The sequence below is a fragment of the Magnolia sinica genome, chromosome 10 (genome assembly GCF_029962835.1).
Source record: "Magnolia sinica isolate HGM2019 chromosome 10, MsV1, whole genome shotgun sequence".
Taxonomy (NCBI): Eukaryota; Viridiplantae; Streptophyta; class Magnoliopsida; order Magnoliales; family Magnoliaceae; genus Magnolia; species Magnolia sinica.
The window spans coordinates 8,836,769-8,861,473 of NC_080582.1; the positions used below are offsets into that span (position 1 = coordinate 8,836,769).

General features: G+C 40.2%; 1 protein-coding gene across 1 annotated transcript; it reads right to left on the reverse strand.

Moving 5' to 3' along the window:
• Positions 1-857: 857 nt before the first annotated feature.
• LOC131257342 (ABC transporter G family member 26) lies at positions 858-15,400 on the reverse strand. Its single transcript, XM_058258237.1, has 9 exons — positions 15,160-15,400; positions 13,457-13,743; positions 11,902-12,057; positions 10,677-10,860; positions 9,319-9,600; positions 8,022-8,306; positions 5,471-5,755; positions 4,851-4,958; positions 858-1,785 (listed from the first exon to the last, which is right to left on the reverse strand). Exons 1-9 carry the CDS (start codon positions 15,355-15,357, stop codon positions 1,516-1,518), a joined length of 2,055 nt encoding a protein of 684 aa, XP_058114220.1. The 5' UTR covers positions 15,358-15,400; the 3' UTR covers positions 858-1,515.
• Between the last annotated feature and the right edge of the window lie 9,305 nt (positions 15,401-24,705).

A 24,705-nucleotide genomic window follows, 5' to 3' on the forward strand; every position in this document is an offset into this window, starting at 1 on the left:
TTTAAGGTGAGCCACACCACAGAAAACAATGGTAAATGACAATTGAAAACCTTTTGTGGGAAACAAATGTTTTATTAGATCAAGCTCATATTTGTTTTTTGGTTTTTTTGTTTTTTTCATTTTATTTAGATTTATGTGACCGTATCAATAAATTGGATGGTTGATAAATATTAGGATGGACACTAGGAAGCTTTTAATGGTGGGAGATTTAATGACCATTGTTTCCTACATTCTGGTCTACTTAAACTTATATCTACTTCATTTTTGGGTCTATATATTAAACTAAGTTGGAAAAATAGATGCACAATGTGGATACACAATGATTACATCAAGGTGGGCCCTACGGTCAGGGTCTCACCCACATTGCTCATCTCGTGGCTGCAGCTAAGTCGTTCTCCTCCAAAATCTCTTGGAAACACTCTCTTCATTGAAAACTTGAAAATAGGAAAGTCATTTTTAAGCCTTCACCTTAAAAATGTATTTTCCCATTACAAAAGAAAATAAATTTATTCAAAGTTAGTCTACCATGTGTGCCACAATTAAAATTCTTCTAGCACCTCACATGTAGCAATTAAAATTCAGGTGGCTGCAGATGACATTTGATACTCTGGCTGCACGTTGCATTTGATAAGCAAGCATTCAAAAATTGTAGGTAGAAAGAATACCAAACTTAGACCGATTAAATTGTGAAACTCACCCTAGCCAAGTAAAATTCCCAAATATTGACTTGCTGAGCAATTCAAAACTCTGATTAGTGGGTTAAAACAGGACCAATGAATAATTTTCATTTTAACTGTCCAAGTAGTGTCCACAAATCCATGAGTCCAATATTTATTTATTTTTTTTTTAAATTAATATTTTGTTCATGGTACATCTAAAATGGGATCCATAAATTGGACAGTTTAATTTGAATTAATTATATTCCAAGTATGCAATTTCCAAGTACTTTAAGTGCCTGCATATCATCCATCACACTCAGCCGGAGTATCAAGTTTTTCTGTAAGTTTTGAATTGTTATTTACACCCACCCTTTTCTTTTCTATAATGAATTCAATATTTCTACTTCATAGTTTGTACCATCGTACCGCCCAACATATGGAAAGAGCGGAATGATCGCCTACAACCGCCTGTAGGCAAACTCATGCTACAACCCATCACACGTGGCAAAGCATTGCTCATGTGTTGCATCAGAGCCGTGAAAGAACATGGTCCCACCATGAAGATCATCCAGTATGAAAACCAATCCTCAAATCATCAGGTGGGCCACCTGTGTACATTGAATCAAACCATCAGCTGATCTATTTAAACCGTCCATTTTTTAACAACGTGGACTGTCCTGATCTTATGCCCGGAGATCTTCATGTGACCGTCCATTTCAACAGCTTGGATGTCACCCCATTTACACCAGACAGCCACGTGTGAAGGGTTGTAACTTAAGCTAACCAACAACCGGTTGTATGCGATCAATTTTAAAAAAAAAGAAGATGGTTCTAAGTGGTGGGCCCCACGATCTGATCAAAATGGAGAGATGCTGATTCTTTTGCGAAGACAGATGTAAGCACAGAACCGATACGTGATGGCCATCGCCATCAGAATCCATACTTCTTTCAATCCACCGTCCAAATTCACGGTATCGAACGATGGAGAGCTCTGCAGACTTCGACACCCGTTTTTGTTGCCACAATCGTACAGCTGGTCTCCAGAGTACTGAACTTTCAATAGCAACCTGAATCCGTAGTACATGAATGATATGTATTTCAACCATCGTATGAATTTTGGTATGTGCTGCGCAAAAAAACGGACTTAAAAATCAGAAAAGTTTGATACTCTGGCAGAGAGTGATGGATGATATGCATGAACTAAGAACTTAATTAGGAATTACATACGTGGCGCAGATTAAACCGTCAAATTATGGTGCTCACTATAGATGTATCATGAACCAAGAAATTAAGCTTATTTGATTATTTGAGTGTCAGATTGGAGGACATCTATTATTGGACGGTTAAAAATGAAAAAAAAAATCCAACTATCCTATTTGCACAAATAAGTGTTCACAATCAGAAGTTAGGATTGCTTAACGGGTCTGATCCTGGGATCATGACTTGGAGACAGTGGACTGCAAAATCTATGCGTTTTATTTGGTTGCTCTATGCTACGTATATAATTTCTGAGCGCCAGCGTATCAAGTGTCATATGTAGGCCGAGTATAATATAAGTCGTTTTACTTTTTATTACTACTGTTGCGTGACTTTCCTACGGATGTCGGGGGCTGTTGCTTTCACCGCTGTGGACAGGAGACGTGTGGCGAGATGCGATAGGTGGGGCGAAAAACCTTTTTTTTTTTTTTTTAAAGCTAATAATTCTCATTCATTACCTTTTCCAGTGGTGTGGTCTAACATAGATTTGGATCAGCTTAAATTTCTAGATAGTATACTTAAATGAGCTTTAAAAAATGAACGGGCAGCGTGGATATGAAAAGAATTCATCAAGGTGGGCCCCAAATGGTAAGGATAACACCCACTAAGCTGTTACCTGGGTAACAGCCTATCCGCTCCCCCGTGAGTGTGTGTTAAAAAAAAATTAAAATAAAATAAAATAAAAAAGGCCAGGCGCCTACAATTCAGTCCTTTTAATTCGTGAAAAGAAGTGAAAAGAACTAAGAAGTGGCTTTTCTTTTAACTATTTCAAAAAAGAATTAATCAGCTACAAGGGTTGTATTACAAGTTACAAACAGCCATTTTCCGCGCAAAAGTGCTCACATGGTGAGAATAGGCAACCCGTACAAATGGTGGGCCACACCATGATGATATTTTGAAATAAAAATCAAGCAGATCCACTTAACAAGTGTCACATAAGTGGCCCACCCAATGAATGGATCTGCAGCATCCGCCTGATTTTAGTATCGGTGTCACGGATTGAATATTCTACACGTGGCACATTGGTGGCTAAAAATGGATGTACCAGGACTTCTAATACAACAGATGTGGATGATATTTCTCAAAGATTTTCTGATTCAATCTTATGCTTGCCGAAAATCGAGACATTTCACATCTCAGGACGACAGCACACAAAATAAATGGTTGGCCAGAATAAAATTGATTTAACAGTTCTTTTACTTTGTAAATCGTGGCCCACCTGAGGAGTGGAGGTTGCTGAGATTTTAGGCAGAAAATCCAAGCGTCCTTTCCAACCATATTGAAAGCTCAGATCTCACACATTCCATATTGGAATGATGGTTGCTTGTGGACAGGCACAGCTCTTGGCTGGAGCTGTTCACATCTAGGGGTACTTTTTTAGTATAGACCCGGTGTACTACCTATCTTTTTTCATTAGACTTGAAAAAACTTAAATAACTAAATTAGACTTCTATTAGTAGATATAGATCTAAAAAGATGAAAATACCTCTATTTTTTCCCACCGTTTAATCATAACAAGCAGAGATATTTTCGTTAAAAAAATGTACCTTCATGCTCTAAATATCTACTTTGGTGAAGTAATTTTCAGGCTATAAAAAAAATAAAAATATAGTACAAACTCGTCTACAATGCTAATTTTTTTCGTATCCAATCATGGATGGTCTACAGTGTAAAAATTTCACTGATCAGGCGGTCCATTTAGATGACTTATTTGATACTCTGGCGTGTGATGCTTAATACACATGCTATCGATGCTAAGCTGCAGTCCTAAAATCATATTAATTTAAGAACCCTGAACTCTGATCCGTGGACACTTCTTTGTTGAAATGAGACCGTTGATTATTTTTTTTAAGCCTCAAATAAATGTCCACCAATTGGATGGTCAGATTATCAAATAAACTTAATTTTTGGTTATTGGTACATCTAAGATTACCATTATTTGGACAGTATAGTTTGAATTACTTTTACGCCCATCTACGAAATTTAAGTAATTTCTACCAGAGTATCAAGACTTTTCTCTTCCACTAATGGAGATGGACTAGGAAACGGATTGGCTACTCCCCCTGACACCAGCCAGTGGCTGGTGGTCGGTGTTCTGTGGGCCCCTCCATGATGTATGTGTTTCATCCATGCCGTCCATCTATTTTTATAAATCATTTTATAGTAAGAAAGAAAAAATAAGTTATATCTCAATCTCAAGTGGACCACATTACAGGAAACATTGTTGAATGAAAGTTGACCATTAAAAACGTTTTGGGGGCCATAAAAGTTTTGGATCAAGCTGATATTTATTTTTTCACTTCACCTAGGTATTTATGACCTAATCAACAGATTGGATGTCAAATAAACAGTACATTGGGCCTTAGGAGGATTTTAATGGTGGATATCCCATTATTATTGTTTTCCTGTGGTGTGGTCCACCTAAGATTTACATCCCTATCATTTTTTTAAAAAAAATCAATCCCTAAAATGATCTGTAAAAATGTATGAACGGAATGGATGAAACACATACAACATGGTGGGACCCACAGAGCACCGACCACCAGCCACGGGGATGGTGTCAGGGGGAGTAGCCAATCCGTCTCCGATGGACCAGGGGAGGAGCCATATGGCCCAGATCCCATGGGAAATGTTGGTGGGCCACGATGAGCCCCTTGAGACCATCCAATCAGCTGGACATCTTCACCACGTGTCATCCAATGTGGTGGTCCCCAAATGAACGGTTTCGATCACCAAGGGTGGGATCCTGGAAGGTCATTGTCCAAACCTTCCGAAAGGGAGGATTGCCTATTAAGTACTCTGCGGAGAATTGAATTTTCTGGACCTCCACCCAACACAAGGCCCCCCATCGATGATCAGAACCGTTTGATCCTGTGGGCCCCATCAAGAAGTTGATTGGTGGGGCATAAGGATTGAAAATATGGAAAGGATTACCTGGACGTAATATCCTCCTGTCAGTAGAAACAACATGAGAAACAACGAAGCGATCATCCCTGCCCTCTTTACGCTCATGACCGCAGCTCCAAGAAGTTCACCTGCCCCCTGAAGAAGTACAAAATCCAGTCCCTTCATATTCTGATTTAAATCAGTGGGGCCCACCTTGTGATAATCTTTCTATATGGTGGGCTCCATCATGGGTGGCATTTACTTGGGAAAAGAATGGCATTCATCTGATGATCCTGGCCGTCCAGTTAAACTTTGACGGTTGAAAGCCATTGCCAACTTGCAACCCGCTAATTAGATGGCTAATACGTAGCCAAATGGTGGAGATACTGGGGCATGAAACATCCATGATGGCTCCCACCAAATGAACGGTTTAGATTGCTATACTGTGGACCCCACCTATAACATTGCCCGGGCATAAAAACGAACACCCTCTCATTCGTTCGAGCATCACATATATATCTCATACGAGACAGAAATTCTATAGAGCAATTTGTTTGGCCCAGTGCATGTTTAGGCTTGTGTATCATCCGTCCCACTCTACCAGAGTATCAACGTTTTTCACTGCAAATTGCAATCTGTTTGGATAGAGATTTGGAATTTAGGCTTACTTGGCTGGTGGTGACAATCAGCTGCACTGCCAACAATGTCATGAAAAAGCAAGGGACGGTTCTCTTGAAGTCGGCCATGAAGTAGATGATGGTCATGAAAATGGTAGGGTGAAGCAGGTGGGCCACCATATCACAGATGGTGCTGCAGACGTAGTAGACGCTGAGACGATACATGTCGGCTTTCCGCTCTTTCACCAAGTAGATCTTTTCGAATGGGAAGACATACACCGCTCCGAATATGGATGTGGATGTCCAATATATGCAAATGTAGAACATAAGGCCCACCTACGAACGGTGGAGATAGAAAGATGGTTATGGATTTGAATAGTAAAGGCACAACCACGAACGTTGTAGTTAGATTTTAGGGCTGTCAACATGTCGGTTTACACAAGCAATACGTTGACAAAAAAGAAAATGTTGTGTGAGTCCTACTCAGGGCTTAGTGGTGGAATCACAAGAGTTTCAACACTAAGCTCACATACAATGTTCACATGAATATCTCTAACAATTTCTAATGAGAAATGATCATATACATAACATTTGGGCTGGGCAGCTTGACCTAGCCATGAATTTGGAGGGCCAGGGCTTCAGCTCGCAAGGTGATGCGCCATGAATTTGGAGGGGCTTGAGGAGATTTGATTAAATTTCAAATTTCCCATTACGTTTGGCACCATAAAGAAATGAGAGTTTCAAATCCACCCAAAAAGGGGTTTGAAACCTAAAGTGAAAGCTTGGCTTACATCTAATATCCTTCCAAGATTTGAATGTGTAACATGGGCACATAGCCCACTAATGATATCCCAAAACAATTATATTATCAATTGGATCACTATAATTACTTTAATACGATGATCTGTGTTGTCCAAACATTGTTCATGTAAATCAATGGTTAAAAATCGTTGGTTAGTCACTTAGATGTGATCTTGTGCTTGTGGCACATTCGAGACTTGGAACTTTATCATTTTTGGGTAAAGTATATATTTCATTGGGCTTATTACAACTTTCGGATCAAACATTACATACGTATACTAATTAGATATGTTAAAATTGATTTGGTAAATAAATTCAAACCTCTTTATACCATGCATAGATACTTTTGGATTACTGGGAATTCTAAATTTAGGGTGCCAAACATGCTTGTATGATTTCAAATCCAAGGGATTCTGAATCGGGGGGATTTTAAATCCACACTCCCAAACAAATAAGATTTGAGGTCATGCAATTCACATAACATGTTTTGAAATCTATCATTTAAAAAATAAATAAATAAAAGAATCTCCTACAAAGATCTTAAACAACTATCTCAAATCTTCAATAATTTCATATTGTACTCATAGGGCTTGGCTCCCAGGCATTTTTAACCCATTTAGAGCTAAGGGTTGGGCTAACCACAACTCCACGCAAGATTATTTCAAGGAATGAGCTCAAAAGATAAGGTAAATCCAAACTTCCAAGTAGACCACACCAGGAACAATGATGCCCACTTATGAAACCTTCCCAGGGCTTACTATAATGTTCATTTATCATCTAATCTATTCATAATGTCACACAAATCTCTCTCTCTCTCTCTCTCTCTCTCTCTCTCTCTCTCTCTCTTTGAAAAACACAATCACATACAGCCCCATAAACCCATGCCTGGGTGGGATTTCACCACCTATGGCTATGGATGCTTGAACCCTTGACCGGGTGTTGAAACTCGTGAGAGTTTACCTCGGCAGCAAGTGTAAGGATCTGAACGAAGGTAAAATACTACTATTAGCTTGATCTTAAAATTCTATAACTTTAAAAAGCTTTCAATAGTAGGCATTCGATCCCAACTGTTTTCTATAGTGTGGTGTACTTGAGCTTTCAATGACTTTAAAAAGCTTTCAATGGTAGGCTTCGTTTTTTAAGTCATGCCTTAAAATCATTTCCCAAAATGGATGAACGGTGTGTATATAACACATACATAGTGGGTGCGAATACCATGCAATCCTCGTCCCTACATCGTGGTGCATGGCCCACCATGCAATCTGCATCCCTGTTGTATGTTAACATATAATATTCTTATTTAATTTTTCTAATGCATCGATTTTGTACAATATTTTATCCGTGCAAAAGGTGGGTTGCATCGAAAAATAAAAAAGAGAGGCGGAAACTCAAAAAGAGTTGCATGCTATACAATATTTTATGTGATCAGTTCTCGTTTTAAAGTAAGAAATCTTTACAGCTTCACGTGCAAACGTTGCATGTGACATTATTTTCAAGAAACATTTCTTTCCTGCCAACGTGTCACTTGTGTATGCATCTGAGCTGTGCAAAAGGTGGACCCCACCATAAAAATACCACATGGCCCCAGTTACCAGGACGGGTCACTCACCATACTACACCGACAAAATCAATGGACGGCTGATGGTCTGATTCAATGTACCAGTGTGGCCCATCTAATAAGTAGATGGTCCAATTTTCGCACGGGCCTATCTTTACGTGCGTCCCACCTTTTGTACTGCTCTGATGTTCTCTTTTAATATCATGGAAATTGTAAAAATAATGTGAGACTAGCAATTAGAACCTGATCTCTCAACTGGGCCTCAGTTCCAATCTGAGACTTCCACCAAAGAAGGCCGAGTAAGATTGAAACTCCAATGGATTGCACCAATCTCAGCTTATCAAAGTAATCTCTACTTCTCTCTCTGAAAGTTCTCTTTGATAAGATCATGAACTGCTCCAACCATGTCATTGTCCAATCCTTCTTAACTTGGACGGCTAATTGGAGATTTGGTGGGGCCTTTCCTGATCGACGGTTTTCCTCCTTCTCTCTAGGCTCCACCAGTGTCTTGTACTTCCACTGTAGATACTAATGCCATAGAAAAAAGCTATTATGTGTAATAAAAACTAAGAATAAGAGAAATGTGAAAGCTACTACTGGCCACGTGGAGAATGGCCATTCACTGGGTGGGCCCCACCATTTGAAATGGCCCCAAAATCAGGACCGTTTACTTATAAAGTCAGACCTTTAATCCATCCATCTGAGCCTGACAATGGGTGGAGGTGGGCCTCTAACTTTAATAGGCCCAGGCGCAGCCCAATGCGGGATGATTGGTCATTTTTTTCCAAAATTTCATTTTTCTCACACAAATGTGGCCCACCTAATATATGTATGAACCTGGTTTATGGGCTGAGTGTTCATGGTGGGACCCACCTGGCAAATGGCCAGTATCTTGTAGGGGTGCACACGGAACTGGTGGAACCGTAAACCGGACTCGAATGGATCAGACCGCATGGCTTGGTCTGGTTCTGAAGCGCACCAGTTCCGGTTTCATCACCAATTCCAATTTCAATTCCAAAAATCAAAGAACCGGTTAGTTCAGTTCGATTCTCGATTTGGAGTTATGTAGAATTGAACCGGATGGTAGAACCGAACCTTGAATCCAGACCTGGAACCAGACCCCTCAGTCAATAAATATTTAAATTTTATTTTTTAAAAAAATATAAAAAGTAAAAAAAGGCTAATCTTTTTTTATTCTCCCCTTCTTTCATGGCCTCCTCTCTATTTCTTACTGAATTATAAAAAACCATACAATTGGGTTGGATTATAAAAACAAACTATGCAATTGGATTGGATTATAAAAAGCCCATAACCGTAGAACTGAACTGGAACCGAACCAGTTTTCTACTGTCTAGTTCTAATTCAGTTCTAGAGTGCAAACGGTCTGGTTCTGGTTTTCCTGGAACAGTTGGAAACGGTTTAGTTCCGATTTCACCCTAGAACCGGACCGAATCGAACCATGTGCACCACTAGCATCTTGCACAAATGTTACATGAACACATATGGAGAGTAAGGCAGCTAATTTACAATGGTTACTTACTTTGATCACATCTCTTTCAAAGTCTTGCGTGGCTCGCATGGCCAACCGTAGATCATCTGGGACACTCACATTATTCACCTGGCCCGTCGCTAGATCCAAGAGGAACTCTGCAGGATTCATGGCTAGCTCAGGCACGAACCTCAGCGACGAGAAGTATTCCATGGCCTCTCTGGCCTTCCCATTATATACCGGATAACCGTCAGATATCAGTAAGATCTTGTCGAACGTGTGGAACATCCTGCTCGATGGTTGGTGGATCGTTGTTATGATTGTCCTTCCTGCCTGTGGGACCACCAAGGCAACCATCAAGATGAGAAATGCATGATCGTGTAAGGTTGGCAATCGGTCAGGTTTGGGTCCGGTCGGTTCTGACTCGACTCAACCCACTAAAAACCCACTGAGCCAAACCCAACCCTACCGATTTGGTGAATACATACCAGCATACAAAAATTGGCCGGGTCAGGTCACCTGGCCTGGTCCATTGATAACTTACATGAACGGGTCAGGTTGGGTAAGGTTCAAACCAAGCACGACTCATTTACTTAAATGAGCCACATTTTCTAACCATGGCCTGACCCACTACCCATTTAACTTGGTCCAAACTTGCCTTGGAAGTGGGCTGAGCCAGTTGACCCATAGGCTGACTTGACCCATTTCACAGGGCCACCATGAATTTGCCACGGACCATGAACCCAATCATGACTAGAGCTGTACATGAACCGAGTTAGCTCGGTTAACTCACTTGACTTGACTCGACTCGAAACTGGGTTTGAGCCGAGTTGACCTGATTTTTTGAACTCGAAAAAATTTCGAGCCGAGTTCAAGCTAGATTGAGTTCGACTCGACTTGGCACAGAACTTGACTTGAACTTGACTCGGTTTGAATTGATTCAACTCGGATCGGGTCCACTTAATATAAATAGATTGTAAATATTTATATATTTAAATAAATTATATATATATATTAAAAATCCTAAAATCTAAACTTGAACTCAACTTGTAAGCTTGAACTCAAATTCGACTCAGACGATCGAGTTCTAACTTGAACTCAATTTGAAAGATCGAGCTCGAACTCAGCTCAAGCTGGCCGAGTTGCTGACTAAGCTGGCCAAAGACTGAGCTGAGCCAAGTTTGAGCTAGGGTAGCCTGTTGGCCGAGCCGAACCGAGCCGGGCCAAGTTCGACTCGGTTCAACTCATGTACTGCCCTAATCATGACAGCGGATGCTCTTCCATGTGATGAATATGTGTGGCTCACCAATTACCAGTACTACCTATTTTAGGACCACTGGACGTATATGGTTGGCCCACCTAATGGACAACCTGGACTTTAATTAACATCTTGCGTTAGCCCATCTTACCTTGGCAATCCCTTGAAGAACATGCAGGAGCCTATTCGCAGAAGTGGAATCAAGGCCGGATGTGGGCTCATCGAGCAATAGCAAAGATGGGTCCACCAGGATTTCATAGCCTATGCTAGTCCTCTTCCTTTCGCCACCTGATACTCCTTTCACAAATGCTCCTCCAATTCGGGTATGGCGGCATCTGTGAATAGATGGAGAGGTCATATACTGGCATTGTTAATTTACGATAATTACTGTAGATTTAGTTACTTACATTGTCGATGGCCTATTTTCCCAGTTCATGCATGGCCCTTATTTGTGGGCCTAAAATCTAGATGAGCACACTTCATGGGCCTGAAATTAGGGTTGCACATTGGGCGTATTGGGTTAGGTTGAGTGTTAACCCGAGTCCAACCCAACCTCAAGAGGACCCAACCCAGCCCAATGTGCCAAACCCAACCCAAATCCTCTTAGATCCAACCGGTGTTCAAAGTATCAGTATTGCTACAAGTTTTGCCGCTCAGGGATATGTAAACAATATCGATATCGCCAATATTACAATCGATGACCGGAAATTTGGAGGTCCACGACCGGTCGAGCATGGCTCACGACCGGTCGAGGACGGTCCCAGATGTGGCTTCATATCTTAACAAAAAATTGTAAAAGTAACGCATACATGATAAGCTTTCATTTAATGGAAGCCTAAAAAAATGTGCTCTCTTAAGAAATCAGTGTGACCATCCCTTCCATCCCATCCATCCATCCAAATATGTATCGATATTTCACAATATCCACAACAAATAGAATTTCACTGAGAAATTGATGATAACTAGAAAGGAAACGAAAGATTATGATCTTGATATCGCCCATGTTGTGATAATAATAATATTTTGATATGATCAATATTATCGTCAACTATTTTAACACTGCATATAATTATGTGTCTATAAAAAAAATTTAAAAAGTTTTTTAATAAATAGATATTTAGCAATATTGATACATTGGTGATATTATCTAAATATCTCCGATACAGTGGCTATACCAGCAATACCTAAAATTTCCACACTTGAAATTATTGGCCATACGTTAGCCACATCGATACTGGTGTTATTGGTATCGCCGTCGAGATGGAGATAGGACTAATATTAGGGGTATTCAGATAATATCAGGAATACTTTAAACAATGAATCCAACCCAACCTTTCTAGGCCCATTAAAGGACCTCATTGGTTACCCAAACAAACCTTTCTAGGCCCAATTCCTTCATAATGGTTTCAGCCCGCAAGTATTTTTGTTGCCGAGTCATGTCGCCCGGGAGCCTTAGAAATGCTGCGAAAATGAGCGTTTCTTCTACCGTCAGCTGCGGGAAGAGCACGTCATCTTGTGTTACAAATCCAATCCTGTTCAATTTCAAAACGAAGAAAAAACACAATAAGAAAGGTATAATCTTGCCATGAATGTATAATCTTGTTAATGGGATTTGGCCTTGAGATGGGCTTTGGCCCGTATTTTGAAATGGGTGGGCCAGGCCTGTCATGATCGCCCAATTCAAATTTTGATTCTATTTGACGGGCTGGGCTGGCCCATTGACACCCAAGGTCTGACAGTTCATCTGACTCGACGAATGGACTCGGATTTGGTCCAATCCAACCCAGTTCGGAACTGGTGAGCCCAGTGGAAGAATAGGGGTGACTCGGCCTGACTCGGCTGAGTGGCGACTCAACGAGTCGACCTGAGTCTTAAAACCCCGTTGACAGACCTAATCTCATGTGAGATCAGATAGAGCGTGAATTTGGTAAATGACATCAACCGCCCAAGTGGATTTTTAAATCAATCCAAACTCGAGCTAGGCATCGAGTCGAATGAGTTAAGTTAGGACTAATCTGACTCGACCTGGTTTTGAAATAGAGTTGACCTGAACTCAACCCGACTTGGTACTGAGTCTAGCATGCTTCACCTGTTCCGAGTTCAGGTTTGGCCTGGACTAACCTAGACCGAGTCCAACCCAGTCACAAGTACCGAGTCGAGTTGGGCGAGTATCTGCCAGTTGAAATCATAACTCAGAACCTAAGTACACCTGCCAGAATTGCAGCCTCTCCATCAGCAATACAACATCTCGTGTATGAAATGTCAAATTTGGCAGTTTATTTTTTTTTATATGTACAAGTTAGGTTTCGGATTGAATCATGTCTGAATTGAGTCAAACTTTGGATTGAATCCAGTTGAGTTACTAGGGGACCCAAACTCGACTCGGTTTGAATTCAGGTTGGACGAAGTCTACTTGGTTCGGATTGACTCACCCACTCGATTTGGGTTGAGTCAGGTATCAACGAGTCAGACGAGTTAAGTTTGTCCGGTCGAGTCATCCCGTACCCATCTGTGATCCAAACTGACAAATGAATCCGACATTCCACGGTGGGCCAGTGACCAAAGATTGTGATTTCATGCCTATTCGTCATCCAACATGGGATGTGGGTTTTGGACGGTCCAGATCCATCTACAGAGTCTAGGAGTGTACCAATACAGGGGCTTGCATGGATACCATCCACCCGCAGATGTATCTAACAACGAAAAACTATTTCTTCTTGCATTTTCAATTTTGACAGCTGGTTAGATAATCCAAACCATTGGTTTTGTACTTCCCACTGTGGATTGAACATGCTATCCAACAGAGCCCCAGATGCGATTCCCTTACCCGGCATGGTCATGGATACAAATACCCGACCCGTTGGGATGAAATAATCGGGTCCGGATATAAGTACCCGACCCATTTAGAGAGAGGGAGATTTGTAGCCGTACCTTCTCTTAAGAGCCGGATTGTAAGGAATATCATTGTAAGTGATGGTCCCACTAACATTTTCATGCAATCTACCGCCTATTATCTTCAGCAATGTTGTTTTCCCACTCCCAGAGGGCCCCATCAGTGCAAGGATCTCTCCTGGCCCCACACTTCCCGTTATGCCCTTCAAGATGTGCTTGTAATTCCCTTGCTCTATGCTCAGCTGCGAGGCTACTTTCGTCATTATAGACTTCAAAGGGTTGGACGATCCACAGCTGCCCCTCACCTTATATTCCACGTCCTCAAACTGCATCATTAAATCTTAATTAATTAATCACATGATGGTGTGATGGGGATAATCTAGCATAGCTCATTTTGTCCGAGCCATGATTGTGAGGAGATGGTTGGATGATCGGAACCGTCCATCTTCTTCATGCTGCCCTTTTCGGGCTATGGATAAAAAACCAGGCTGGATGAGTGGCCATGATAAGAGTGCTGGGTTAATGTGGGCCATGATGGTTTTGATCTTCAGTGATCCGGATTCTACTCAGCTGGGACTTTCTGTTGAACTTGACTTTTCAGCTGTCACCCATCCATTGTAGCACCCTAAAGGTGGACGGTGTGGATCTTCTAACCATTAGGGCGTGTTTGGTCCATGGAATAAAATGGTATTGAATGTCCGGTAATACTATGATATTTTAGCCACCAATCCCACTTTTGGGATAAAATTCTTGTCCCACGAAAACACTAGATTAAGCAAAATTCTGTTTGGTGGAACATGAAATTGTAATCAACGGACCAAATTCACAACAAATGTCGTTCACTTGGACACATATAAAACCAGAATGTCAAGTGTAAATGGTGTATATGGATGGACGGCATGGATAAATGCATGCGTCAATGTAGGGCCCACATGTGTAGTGGATTTCAAAATCCGTGGAAATCATGCATGGACCAAATGCAATTCCATCCCCTAATCCCAACCTTTCTCATCGTCTCCAAATGCTGGATGGAATTCGCACAGGACCAAATGCAAATCTATCTCACCTAATCCCATCTAAAATGGTGCACCAAACGCCCCCTTAATGCATATGGGTTCCATTGGTGAATGCGTGCAAGATAGATATGATCTCCCATCGTCAAGAAATAGTGCAGAAATGGGGCATGTCAGTTTGGAATAGGATCAGCCCGGCCAAGGTGAACCCAAGCCCAGACCATTTCAGGCACATATATCACCCTGGTCCAACCCATATTAACATAAATGATCTTGAAATGAGATTGAGTCAGACCACAGTTGAAACCGTAACATGGGTCTATGTCTACATACATTTAAGCCCAACCCCAACCTTGGGGTGCAACTTGGGCAGGTTGGCTCGGGCTGAGGGTTAACCCAAGTCCAACCCACCCCAATCTCAAAAGAACCCAACCCGCAACCTGGCCTAACCCAAATTCCAACCTAAAGTTGTTTAACCAGAACCCAACCCCAAATAAAAACCAATCCAAGCTGACCTAACTCTACTCGAATTTGGTCAACTTGGGTTGAAGTTTTCCAACCCTAAGGACCCTAACAACCCAACCCAACTCAACCCGAAGTTTGGAGTGGGGTCAATCGGGTTCGGGTTGAGCTGAGCCCGAGTTGCAGCCCTACCCAACCCTATGACTGAAGAGTCATTAACCATATTTATGAAGTGGTCCACCAAAAATCTAGAGAGAGATAGCATACCTTGAGAAATATGGGAAGGGGTTTATCCTTCCATGTATTGGGACACTCCTCAATATCTATCTCTACATTTCTATTCCTCACATTGCATGCTTGGGACGTGTACCCTACGTTGTGGCCAAACCCATTGTTCCCTGCCATTTGCACGGTTGGGAGTGTTAATGCCCTCTCCGTCCTTTCATCCTCTTCTCCAATTTCCATGTCTTTTGGTATGAAAAACTCAAAATCTGGGGCTGAAATGCCAAATTTTGGCACTCAAATATCCTCTCAAATGAAGGGAATTCAAGCATTATAAGGAGAAGAGAATTTCAACTAAAACACACCAAAAACTTGCCAAATATTCCAATTTTATTTTATTTTTATAAAGAAGGGTTTGGTGGGTCACAAGCTTGTTTTGTTAAATTATGATAATTGGGACCGTTTAAAAGCTCAAAAACTGTCGGTTTTTTCAAGTTTCCTTTTCTTTTATATATTTATTTTTTAATGATAGTATTTAGAATATGAGGTGGTATCACTATAACTTATGGTGCTACTGGGCTGCTGTGGGGCTCACTTCAACTGTAAATGAGATCCACCATGTTCATTGGACGCGCCATTTGGTGCTAGGCCATTGAACCAAGGATCAACTCGAATCGAAATTCAGGTGGGCCACATCTTAAGGAACCCCTATTGATTACTGGTTTAAATCTATAAGTCAATAGGTCTGTCAATGACAGGTTCAATGCCATCGAGCAGACTTCGATAGGACTTTGATGCCATTGAAAAAATCCAAAATTTCTCATGTTAGTTGCTGAACATTTTTAAGTGTCCTACTCATGGCAGTGAAGGCATAATCAATTACATGTAAAAATTCAGAAAATTCATGACTTATCATCGTTATAACGTTTTGTTCTTTAATTCGATGACATCGAAGGGATTTGATGCCTTTGTCAGTCAGTCAATAGCATCAAAGTCCCATCGAAGATGCCATCAAACTATCATGCAGAGTTACTTAGAATATAAGGATATGCATATAAAGTAGAGCTATAGAACCTACTATGAAACAAAATTTTCTTTTCAAACCTACTGTGTAAATTTTGTGTGGTCCATTGTAGATGTACTGTCTTATCCCCATTGTTCATTTATTTTTTCAAGCTTATTTTAGGGCATGAGCCTATATTTGAAGCATATAGAAAGCTTAAGTGGACCACACCACATGAAATAGTGAGAATATTAACGGCCAGTGTGAAACCTTTTTAGGATCTCATCCAACCTGTTCATAGAATCATACAGACATGGATGAAAAAAAAAAGAAAAAAAGAAAAAAGAAAAAAAGACTTAATCCAAAACTTCTGTGGTCTCTAAGAAGTTTTCCACCTTAGGCATTCAATTTAAACTGTTTTCAGACCAGCTTAGCCTAGCTCGTTTATGATTTCTAAGGATATATTCACAAGTTCCATCTCTCTTTTTTCAATGTATTTCAAAAATATTTAATTAGATAATTTATTAATAAGTACTAATTAATATTTTTGTGACTACTATTCCAATTTCAATTAGCAATTAATAATTTTGAAATGATTATTATTAGTAATTAATATTAGCGTAGATGACTATTCCAAGCTTGGGCCGGGCTTTGCTTAGGACAGTTACTAACATGAGGGTCAGGCTCAAGCTTGTTCATTTTAGTCCTACTGCTCATGATGTTGATACACAGGCACTTAAAATTGCATACGTGGAATTCTCTAACTCTGGTTAAACAAACTAAATTGTGGAACCCTCTAAAATGATCTCTCAAAATGGTGGGCCACATGAGCTTTGGATCTGCCTCCTTTTTGGCCTCACACCCTAAAATGATCTCACAAAAATGGATGGACGGTGTGGATATAACACATAAATCATGGTGGCCCCAACAGAACTTTGCCATTTCAACACACCACAGAGGTCGGTCTATCCACGTCTCTATTACCCACTTCTATGTTGTTAATCAGGTGGGCCACACATGCACAAGGAAATAGATATTTTAAAGAAAGGAAGGTAAGGGTCTACATTCAAGATGGACGGTTCCCAACTCAGAATCAGAATAGTATATTTGCAGAATATATAGTACATGTACATTTAAAGTTAGACAGGCCTGATTAATCAAAATCAATTGATTTAAAGTCCAATTCAAAAATTGAATGGGCCATGTACATGAGGTGCACGGCCCACCCAAATTCAGTTTAGGGTCGTTGGTTTGGGCCGGATATACAGGGCCCATTGCTGCCCTTAGCTTCTATGAAAAGATGGATGATTGCAACCAGTGGCCCACATTTCACTAGATGCCAATTGAATGGTTAGGATAACCTACCAGATGGGGTATTTCGTGGTGTCATTATCAACCATCCTTATATGTGGTCCATGCATTTAAGTTAACTACGTGTATCAAACCTTGTACATACGCTTGAGGATTAATGAAGGTATGATGCTCCAGACCAGAGCTTGTGTATCATCAATTACACTCCGCCAGAGTATTAAACTTTTCTCTTCTATGAAACTTGCTTTGACGGTGGGATGGACAAACATCTCTTTATGAGATAATCCTAGCCATCCAATATCTGGTCCTTGTGTTGTATGTAGACAGTTGCTTTATTTTATTCTCAATCATTGCAGTTAAAGCTGGGCATCGAGTCAAGTCGGACCGAGTTAGGGTAGACCTGACTCGATTCGGTTTTGAAATAGACCTGACCCGAACTCCACCTGACTTGGTACTGAGTCTAGCATGCTTAAACCTGATCCCGATCCGAGTCTGAGTCTAGCCTGGACTAATCCGCATAGAGTCTAACCCGATCACATATACCGAGTCGGGTGCAGCAGGTATCCACGGGCTGAAATCACAACTCAAAACCTTGGTGCACCTGCTGGAATTGCAGCCTCTCCATCAGTTATAGGGCATCTCAGATATGGAACGTCAAATCTGGAGTTTATATACACACACACATGAGTCGGGTTTTAGATCGAGTTGAGTCAGTACCGAGTTGGATTTTGGGTTGAGTCAAGTCAAATTATTGGGTGACCGGAACTCAACTTGGTTTGAGTTTGGTTTGCACGAAAGTATGCTGACTCAACCTAGTCCAACCTAGTTTACCCGTTTATGGTTTCCAAGGGAATATTTTAAAAGTTCTATTTCTTTTTTTTCTTTTTTTCAATGTATTGTTTAAAATATTTAATCTCTAATTTAAATTAAACAATTTATTAATATTAATTAATATTTTAGTAGATGACCATTTCAATTTGGATGCAGATTGCCTACTGAAGCTGCTAGTAGCCACGTCGCTAATGTATGTGGTTTATCCATGTTCTCCATTTAATTTTTCATATCATTTTCGTGCATGTACTAAAAAATGAGGCAGATTCAAATCTCACGCTGACCATATTACAAGAAAACAGTGATGATTAAATGGTTCCATTAAAAACTTCCTATGCCCCACTGTACAGTTGCATCACAATAGTGGAGGTCTTCCCTTTGACTATGGGCTTCTTGAGGATTATTGCAAACACCTTCAATTGCACTCCACTCTAATTGAAAAGCAATCATTTTTTGCTCAAGTGTGTAAGTTATGTTAAGGTATCCAACATGACAGAGGGAAGGAATGATAAGTGTATGAGTTATGTTAAGGTATCCAACATGACAGAGGTCAATCACTGTCTTTCTCAATCGATAAATATCTTAAATCCATAAGAGGTTTCTCGAATCCATGAGAGAAAATAAGAAAATTCTTAAGAAGTTTATTGATTAAATGAATGATAAAAAAATGAGTTTAATACCCTCTAAATAACCCTAAATAAATCGTTAAAATGTAATCAAATAAGGAAATAAACTTCGAAAAATATGTAAATTTCCACTGTCAATTGACCTGTCATCAAGTTGTCTAGTCGATAGGTGGAAGCAACTAAAAACTGTCCAAAAATTTAAACCGAAAATTCTGTGATTTTTGATTTGTCGACCCCATCTTTCAACCTGTCAGACAGTATTTCGACTTGTCAAATAGTATTTCGATTCGTCGAACAGTATTTCGACCGGTCAAATAGTATTTCGTTGGTCGAACAATATTTCGACCTGTCAAATAGTATTTCGATTGGTCGAATAGTATTTCGACCTGTCTAAACTAGTGGAAATCAGCCAACAAGTAATCTGGAATAGTATTTGGACCTGTCGAACAATATTTCAACATATCTAAATTAACAAAAATCAGTTAGCAAGTAATTTAAAATTTTTGGCGGAATTTTGAATTGTCGACCACAAAGGTCGACCGATCGAACTATGCGTTAGGAATGTGTTTGATCCTTGTTCTACATCAGACCACTCTACTTGAAAAAAAAAAAAAAACTCATCTTCGAGTTTGGTTCATGATACGTGTTCAACTTCCTCGAGTTCTTCAATAGACTTGGTTCACAATGGATATTCAACTTCGGATGTTGATACTTATTAGCATCTTACTTGTACTTTGCAATAGGCTTCTATAATATCTCCTAGACATCAATATGAATAGTTGCTAGCCAAATTGCCATATTCTTCACCCCAACACTTATTCCAGGTAGTTTAGACAATGGAAACAAGTTGAGTGCATGTTTAGGAATCAGGCATACATAACTTCAAATTGGGCCTGCTTGGTAGATTGATTTATCGTATTATTGAAGAAAAACTCAACCTAAAAAAGACCAATTTCCTATATAAGGGATAATTCATTGGAAAGTTCGGTAAGTACAATCACCTTGAACTCCTGCAACATGGGTTTTACATCTTCTGGAATGGTCACAAACTCCACATCCGCTTTCTTTTCTACGAGTGCTACCATCACTCTCGTCTCCTCAAAGTGTTTGATGAAATCTCGTTCGTTTACGAGATATTGCTTGTCCACTTTAAAAGTATTGGATTGATTTTCCGCTTCCACAGGGGCCACATGTATGCCAATGACAAATCCAACGGCCGATCGCAACTCATTCTCAACCAGGTTGCCTCTCAGCAACAAACAATAGGACTTCTTTGAATAATCTCTCACCAATCGGCTATCCATCCAACAATTTTGGAATTATTGGAACAATTCCTGATCATAATCATGAGGGAGGAACCGTGCGTAAAACAATTGATTTATTCGTGACCGCATACAGATTGACACTTTCATTTATCTCATTCGCTCAAGTTGAAGTTGCTCTCACCAAGTTGAAGCTCCACTCTTCAACTTGTAAGTCACAAGTTTAATCTTATTTTCTTAAAAAATATCTATATAGTTGAAAATTCACTCAACTTCAAAAAGCCAATTGAGGAAATCATCGATGTAAATTGACCATTTATGTTAGGAAGATTGACTTTTATCCTGAATTCTCGATCCGCCTGTTCTACCTAACCACCGCTCTCTCGGGATATTGAAGAATCATGTCGTCGATCTCATCGTCGTTAAATCTCATCTCCTCAGGTGTGATCATACGGTTCACTACCAGCATAACCCTACAATCGATGCAATTACGAATTTCAACTCATACCACGGGCAGATCACTGCCACGAACACGGAGCAACCCTAATGCCTCCATCATATGATGGATGGCAACCTACAGCCTTTGCATGACTTTGCCACATCAACATAGTACCTAGGTGTGTTGTCAATGGGTTGGGCTCAGGCCTACCATAATCTAAATTTTGAATAGGGCCGGCCCAATGGCCCAGCTCAAAATAGTTCAAAATGTGGGCTGAGGCCAACTCAGGCCCAGCTCATTGACAGTCCCAGCCATGTTCTAGGCTTTGAAAGGGACGTGGATTTTCTCCCAAAGCCTTTCCCAAGAAGTCTGAGATGCTAAGTGGCGCGCACTATGATGATTGTGAGATATTCACCCCATTTATCTATTTTGTAAGCTCATTTTCCGACATTCTACAAAAAATGAAGCGGATCTAAAACTCAAGTGAGCAGCATGAAGGGAAAAATTAGGAAAAGAAATGCCTACAGTGGGCTCCACCTTGATGTTCGTATGCCATCCAAACTGTTTACACAGGAAGAAGTGAAAATACAAAAATATTAGCATGATGTAAAACTTTTGTGGCCGTGGAAATGTTTTAATGGTGGTCATTGAATTCTCATTGTTTCCTCTTATGTGGCCCACTTGAGTTTTGGAGCTGCTTCATTGTACTAAAATGAGCACATAAAATGGATGTAACACCCTTTGGCAAAAATATGCCTCCCTTTGAAAGGGAGCCGATTAGGTGTTATTAGGCAAACTTGTCAGGAAGTGTTACCCTAGCCATGGCACTCACCTCGATGTATTTGTTGTATACCCCCACCTCGATGTATTTGTTGTATATCCATGCTGTTCATCAGGTTTCCTAGCTCATTTTAAGATATCATCCCCAAAATGAAGCATATACTGTTCTCTAGTGGACCACACAGTGGGGATTGAATGCCACCATTAAAAACTTCTTGATGACCACAGTTTCGTGTGATATGGTCCACTCAATATTTGGATCTGCTTCGATTTTTGGACCATGCCCTAAAATAAGCTGGGAAAACTGATAAGCTGCATGGATATACAATATATATCAAGATGAGCCCCACGGTCAATGTAACAACTATTAAGGTGTTACCATTAAAGCTCTATATCTACCATAATGTATGTATTTTATTTATGTCATCCGATCCATTTTTATCTATTCTATCCATTGATTTTTCCAAATCAGTTTAGTTCATGAGCCCAAAAATTGAGGTAGATTCAAATCTTAGATGGACCACACCGCACAAATCAATGATGATTGAATGCTCACCACTAAAAAATTCTTGCACACAAATGTTTTAGATAAATCTGGTCTTTGTGTTTTCTCTTCATCCAGGTCCATGTGACCTGTTCAATAACGATAATGTAGGACTAAGGAAGTTTTTAATGATAGGCATTTAATCACCATTGTTTTCTTTAGTGTGGTCTACCTAATATTTGGATGTACCTAATTTTTGGGATTATGTTTGAAAATGATTCGGCAAAATAAATGGACTACTTCAATAAAATATAGACAATATGATGGGGGTCCATTGGGCACCGACCAATGCTTCCTATCACCCACTTCGTGTGCTTGTCCCAAATGACACAAAGTAATGAATATTTTATTAAAAAGAATACAGTGCATGGTGCAACTCATCTCACTAACGCACTTTGATCACCAATGAAAGGTCACACCTGTATTTATCACCAACTTGTTATACAATCAATTCATGCCACTGGTCTTAGGTTCCAGTCCTTGCCCGAGTGGTGGACTCTGGGGAGTTTCAACACGAGGTCTTGGGTTCGAAACCCATAGGTGGTGAAATCCCACTACGCCCCTCCATGGGTGTGTGGCGGCACGTCATGTTAAAAATAAGGCATATTCAAATCTCAAATGGACCACACCACAAGAAACAGTGGTGATTTAACAACCACCATCGAAAACTTCCTATGGGCCACGAGTTATATATTGGGTATTGGGTGGCATATAAACATGAGGTGGGCCTCTAGATGTGGTGTGTTAGGGGTCGTTTTTTTTTCCTTTCCCATTTTTGTCTATTTGTGTTTTTTATTTTTGGATGGTTGCTGGCAGAGATGGGTTTTGAATGGATTGAGTTCACCATAATTGAGAAAGGTCGCTGGAATGTGGTTTAGAGGGGTGTCGAAAGGGCGGGCAGGAGGTATGGAAATGAGGAATTGTGGGATTGACAAAGATGGGTTTGGGTGGTGATTGGATTTGTCAGATAGGTTTTGGTGGTGATTAGATTATGATACCATGAAGATAAAAAAAAAAAAACCGAGGGACAAGTTTATACATAAAATCCATAGTAAACAGAAATGCTTTGGTACTCTCAGAGCACTAAAGTATAATGTTCTTGCATATGTTAACTTGGACAGTCCAATCAGTTACTCTAAACCGTTTATTAACTCTAAAACATTTCATAGACTACAATGCAAAAATAATACTGATCAGATGATCCAACCCATTATTGATTTGGCCTTATTTTTCTCTATCCATCCCTTTTCTAGGCCATGGATGGGATGGGATGGGATGAAATAGTTATGATTGAACATATATGTGTGTGTGTGTGTGTGTGTGTGTGTGTGTGTGGAAATGGTTCTATGCAGTTGAGCTCATGGGAACTTCTCATGAGGTCGAGTTGTGTGGGCCCTACCGTGATGTGTGCTGAACATTTACCCCATCAGTTAGATACAAAATTCCATGGTAGGCCTTGTGCTTAAAAATCAAGTCAATCCATGACTTTTGTGGGCCACACCACATACAAAAGTTGAGAGGGGTTATCCTCCCATTAAAACATTCATAATCATTTGTTGAGCCCACTGAGGTGTGGTTCGCAAATCCAGCCCATCCATTATGTGTGTCTCACTTGTACGAGGGGTCAGATCAAGTTTCAGATGCATCCAAATTTTAGGTGGGCCCCACCAAGTGCTTTTATATGTTTTAAGCAAGTCTTCACATTATTTTAGATGGTATGGCCCACCTGAGTTCCTTATACGGCTGATTTTTGGGATATCTCATCATTTAAAGGGGATCCATCAAATTCACAGAGTAGATGTTTGACACGCATCAAGGTAGGGCCCACATAGCTCTACCTCATAAGAAGTTCCCGCAGCATAGAACCATTTTCCACACACACACACACACACACACACATATATATATATAAAGAGAGAGAGAGAGAGAGAGAGAGAGAGAGAGAGAGAGTAATGGTCTCCGGGGAGCTATCCCGCATGCTACCTCGGTGCGGTCCAATTCCCACCACATTGAGGAAATCGGATTGCCTACTGACTAAACTCTTTTGGGCCCACTGTGAATGGATGTGTCTATCCACGCCGTCCATCTGTTTTTCAAGCGCATTTTAATGGCTGAGACCAAAATTGAATCATTTCCCATGGTCAAGTGGACCATAGAACAAGAAACATTGGGAACAATAATTTCCACTGTTGAAACCTTTCTGGGGTCTATAGTAATGTTTATTTGTCATCCGACCTATTCATAAGATCAAGCAAATATGGATGAAAGGAAAACACAAATATCAGGTTCAAAACTTGTGGACCCCAAGAAAATTTTCAACGGTCACTACAAGAAATAACGTTTTTACCGATGAAATTTCGTCGGTAAAAGTGCTTTTTTACTGACGAAAAAAAATTTCATCAGTAAAACAGTACTTTTACCAATGAATTTTTTTTTCGTCAGGAATAATGTTTTTACCGACGAAAATTTTCATTGGTAAAAGTCCTATATTTTTAAGATAGAAAATTTTCAACGGTTGACATTCAATTCACAATATTTCCTGTGGTGTGGCCCACTTGAGCTTTGGATATACTTTATTTTTAGGCTTAAGCCTTAAAATTATCTGTTAAAATAATGGATGTAAGGAGTGGATGGAATACATAAATCATGGTTGGCCCCACAGAGTTTACTCAGTACACAATCTGCTTCCCCGCAAGAGACCTGGGCGCGGATTGGCTATTGACTGGTTAAGAAGTGACGTCACCAATTTTTGTGCCCCCACCATGATATATGTTTTGTATCCACGCCATCATCCA

Coding starts and splice junctions, on each gene's coding strand:
- LOC131257342 (XM_058258237.1), bottom strand. CDS start 15,357: ATGGAAATTGGAGAAGAGGATGAAAGGACGGAGAGGGCATTAACACTC. Junction 13,744..15,159: donor CCCTTCCCATATTTCTCAAG/GTATGCTATCTC, acceptor TTAATGATGCAG/TTTGAGGACGTGGAATATAA. Junction 4,959..5,470: donor TGATTGTCACCACCAGCCAA/GTAAGCCTAAAT, acceptor GTACTTCTTCAG/GGGGCAGGTGAACTTCTTGG.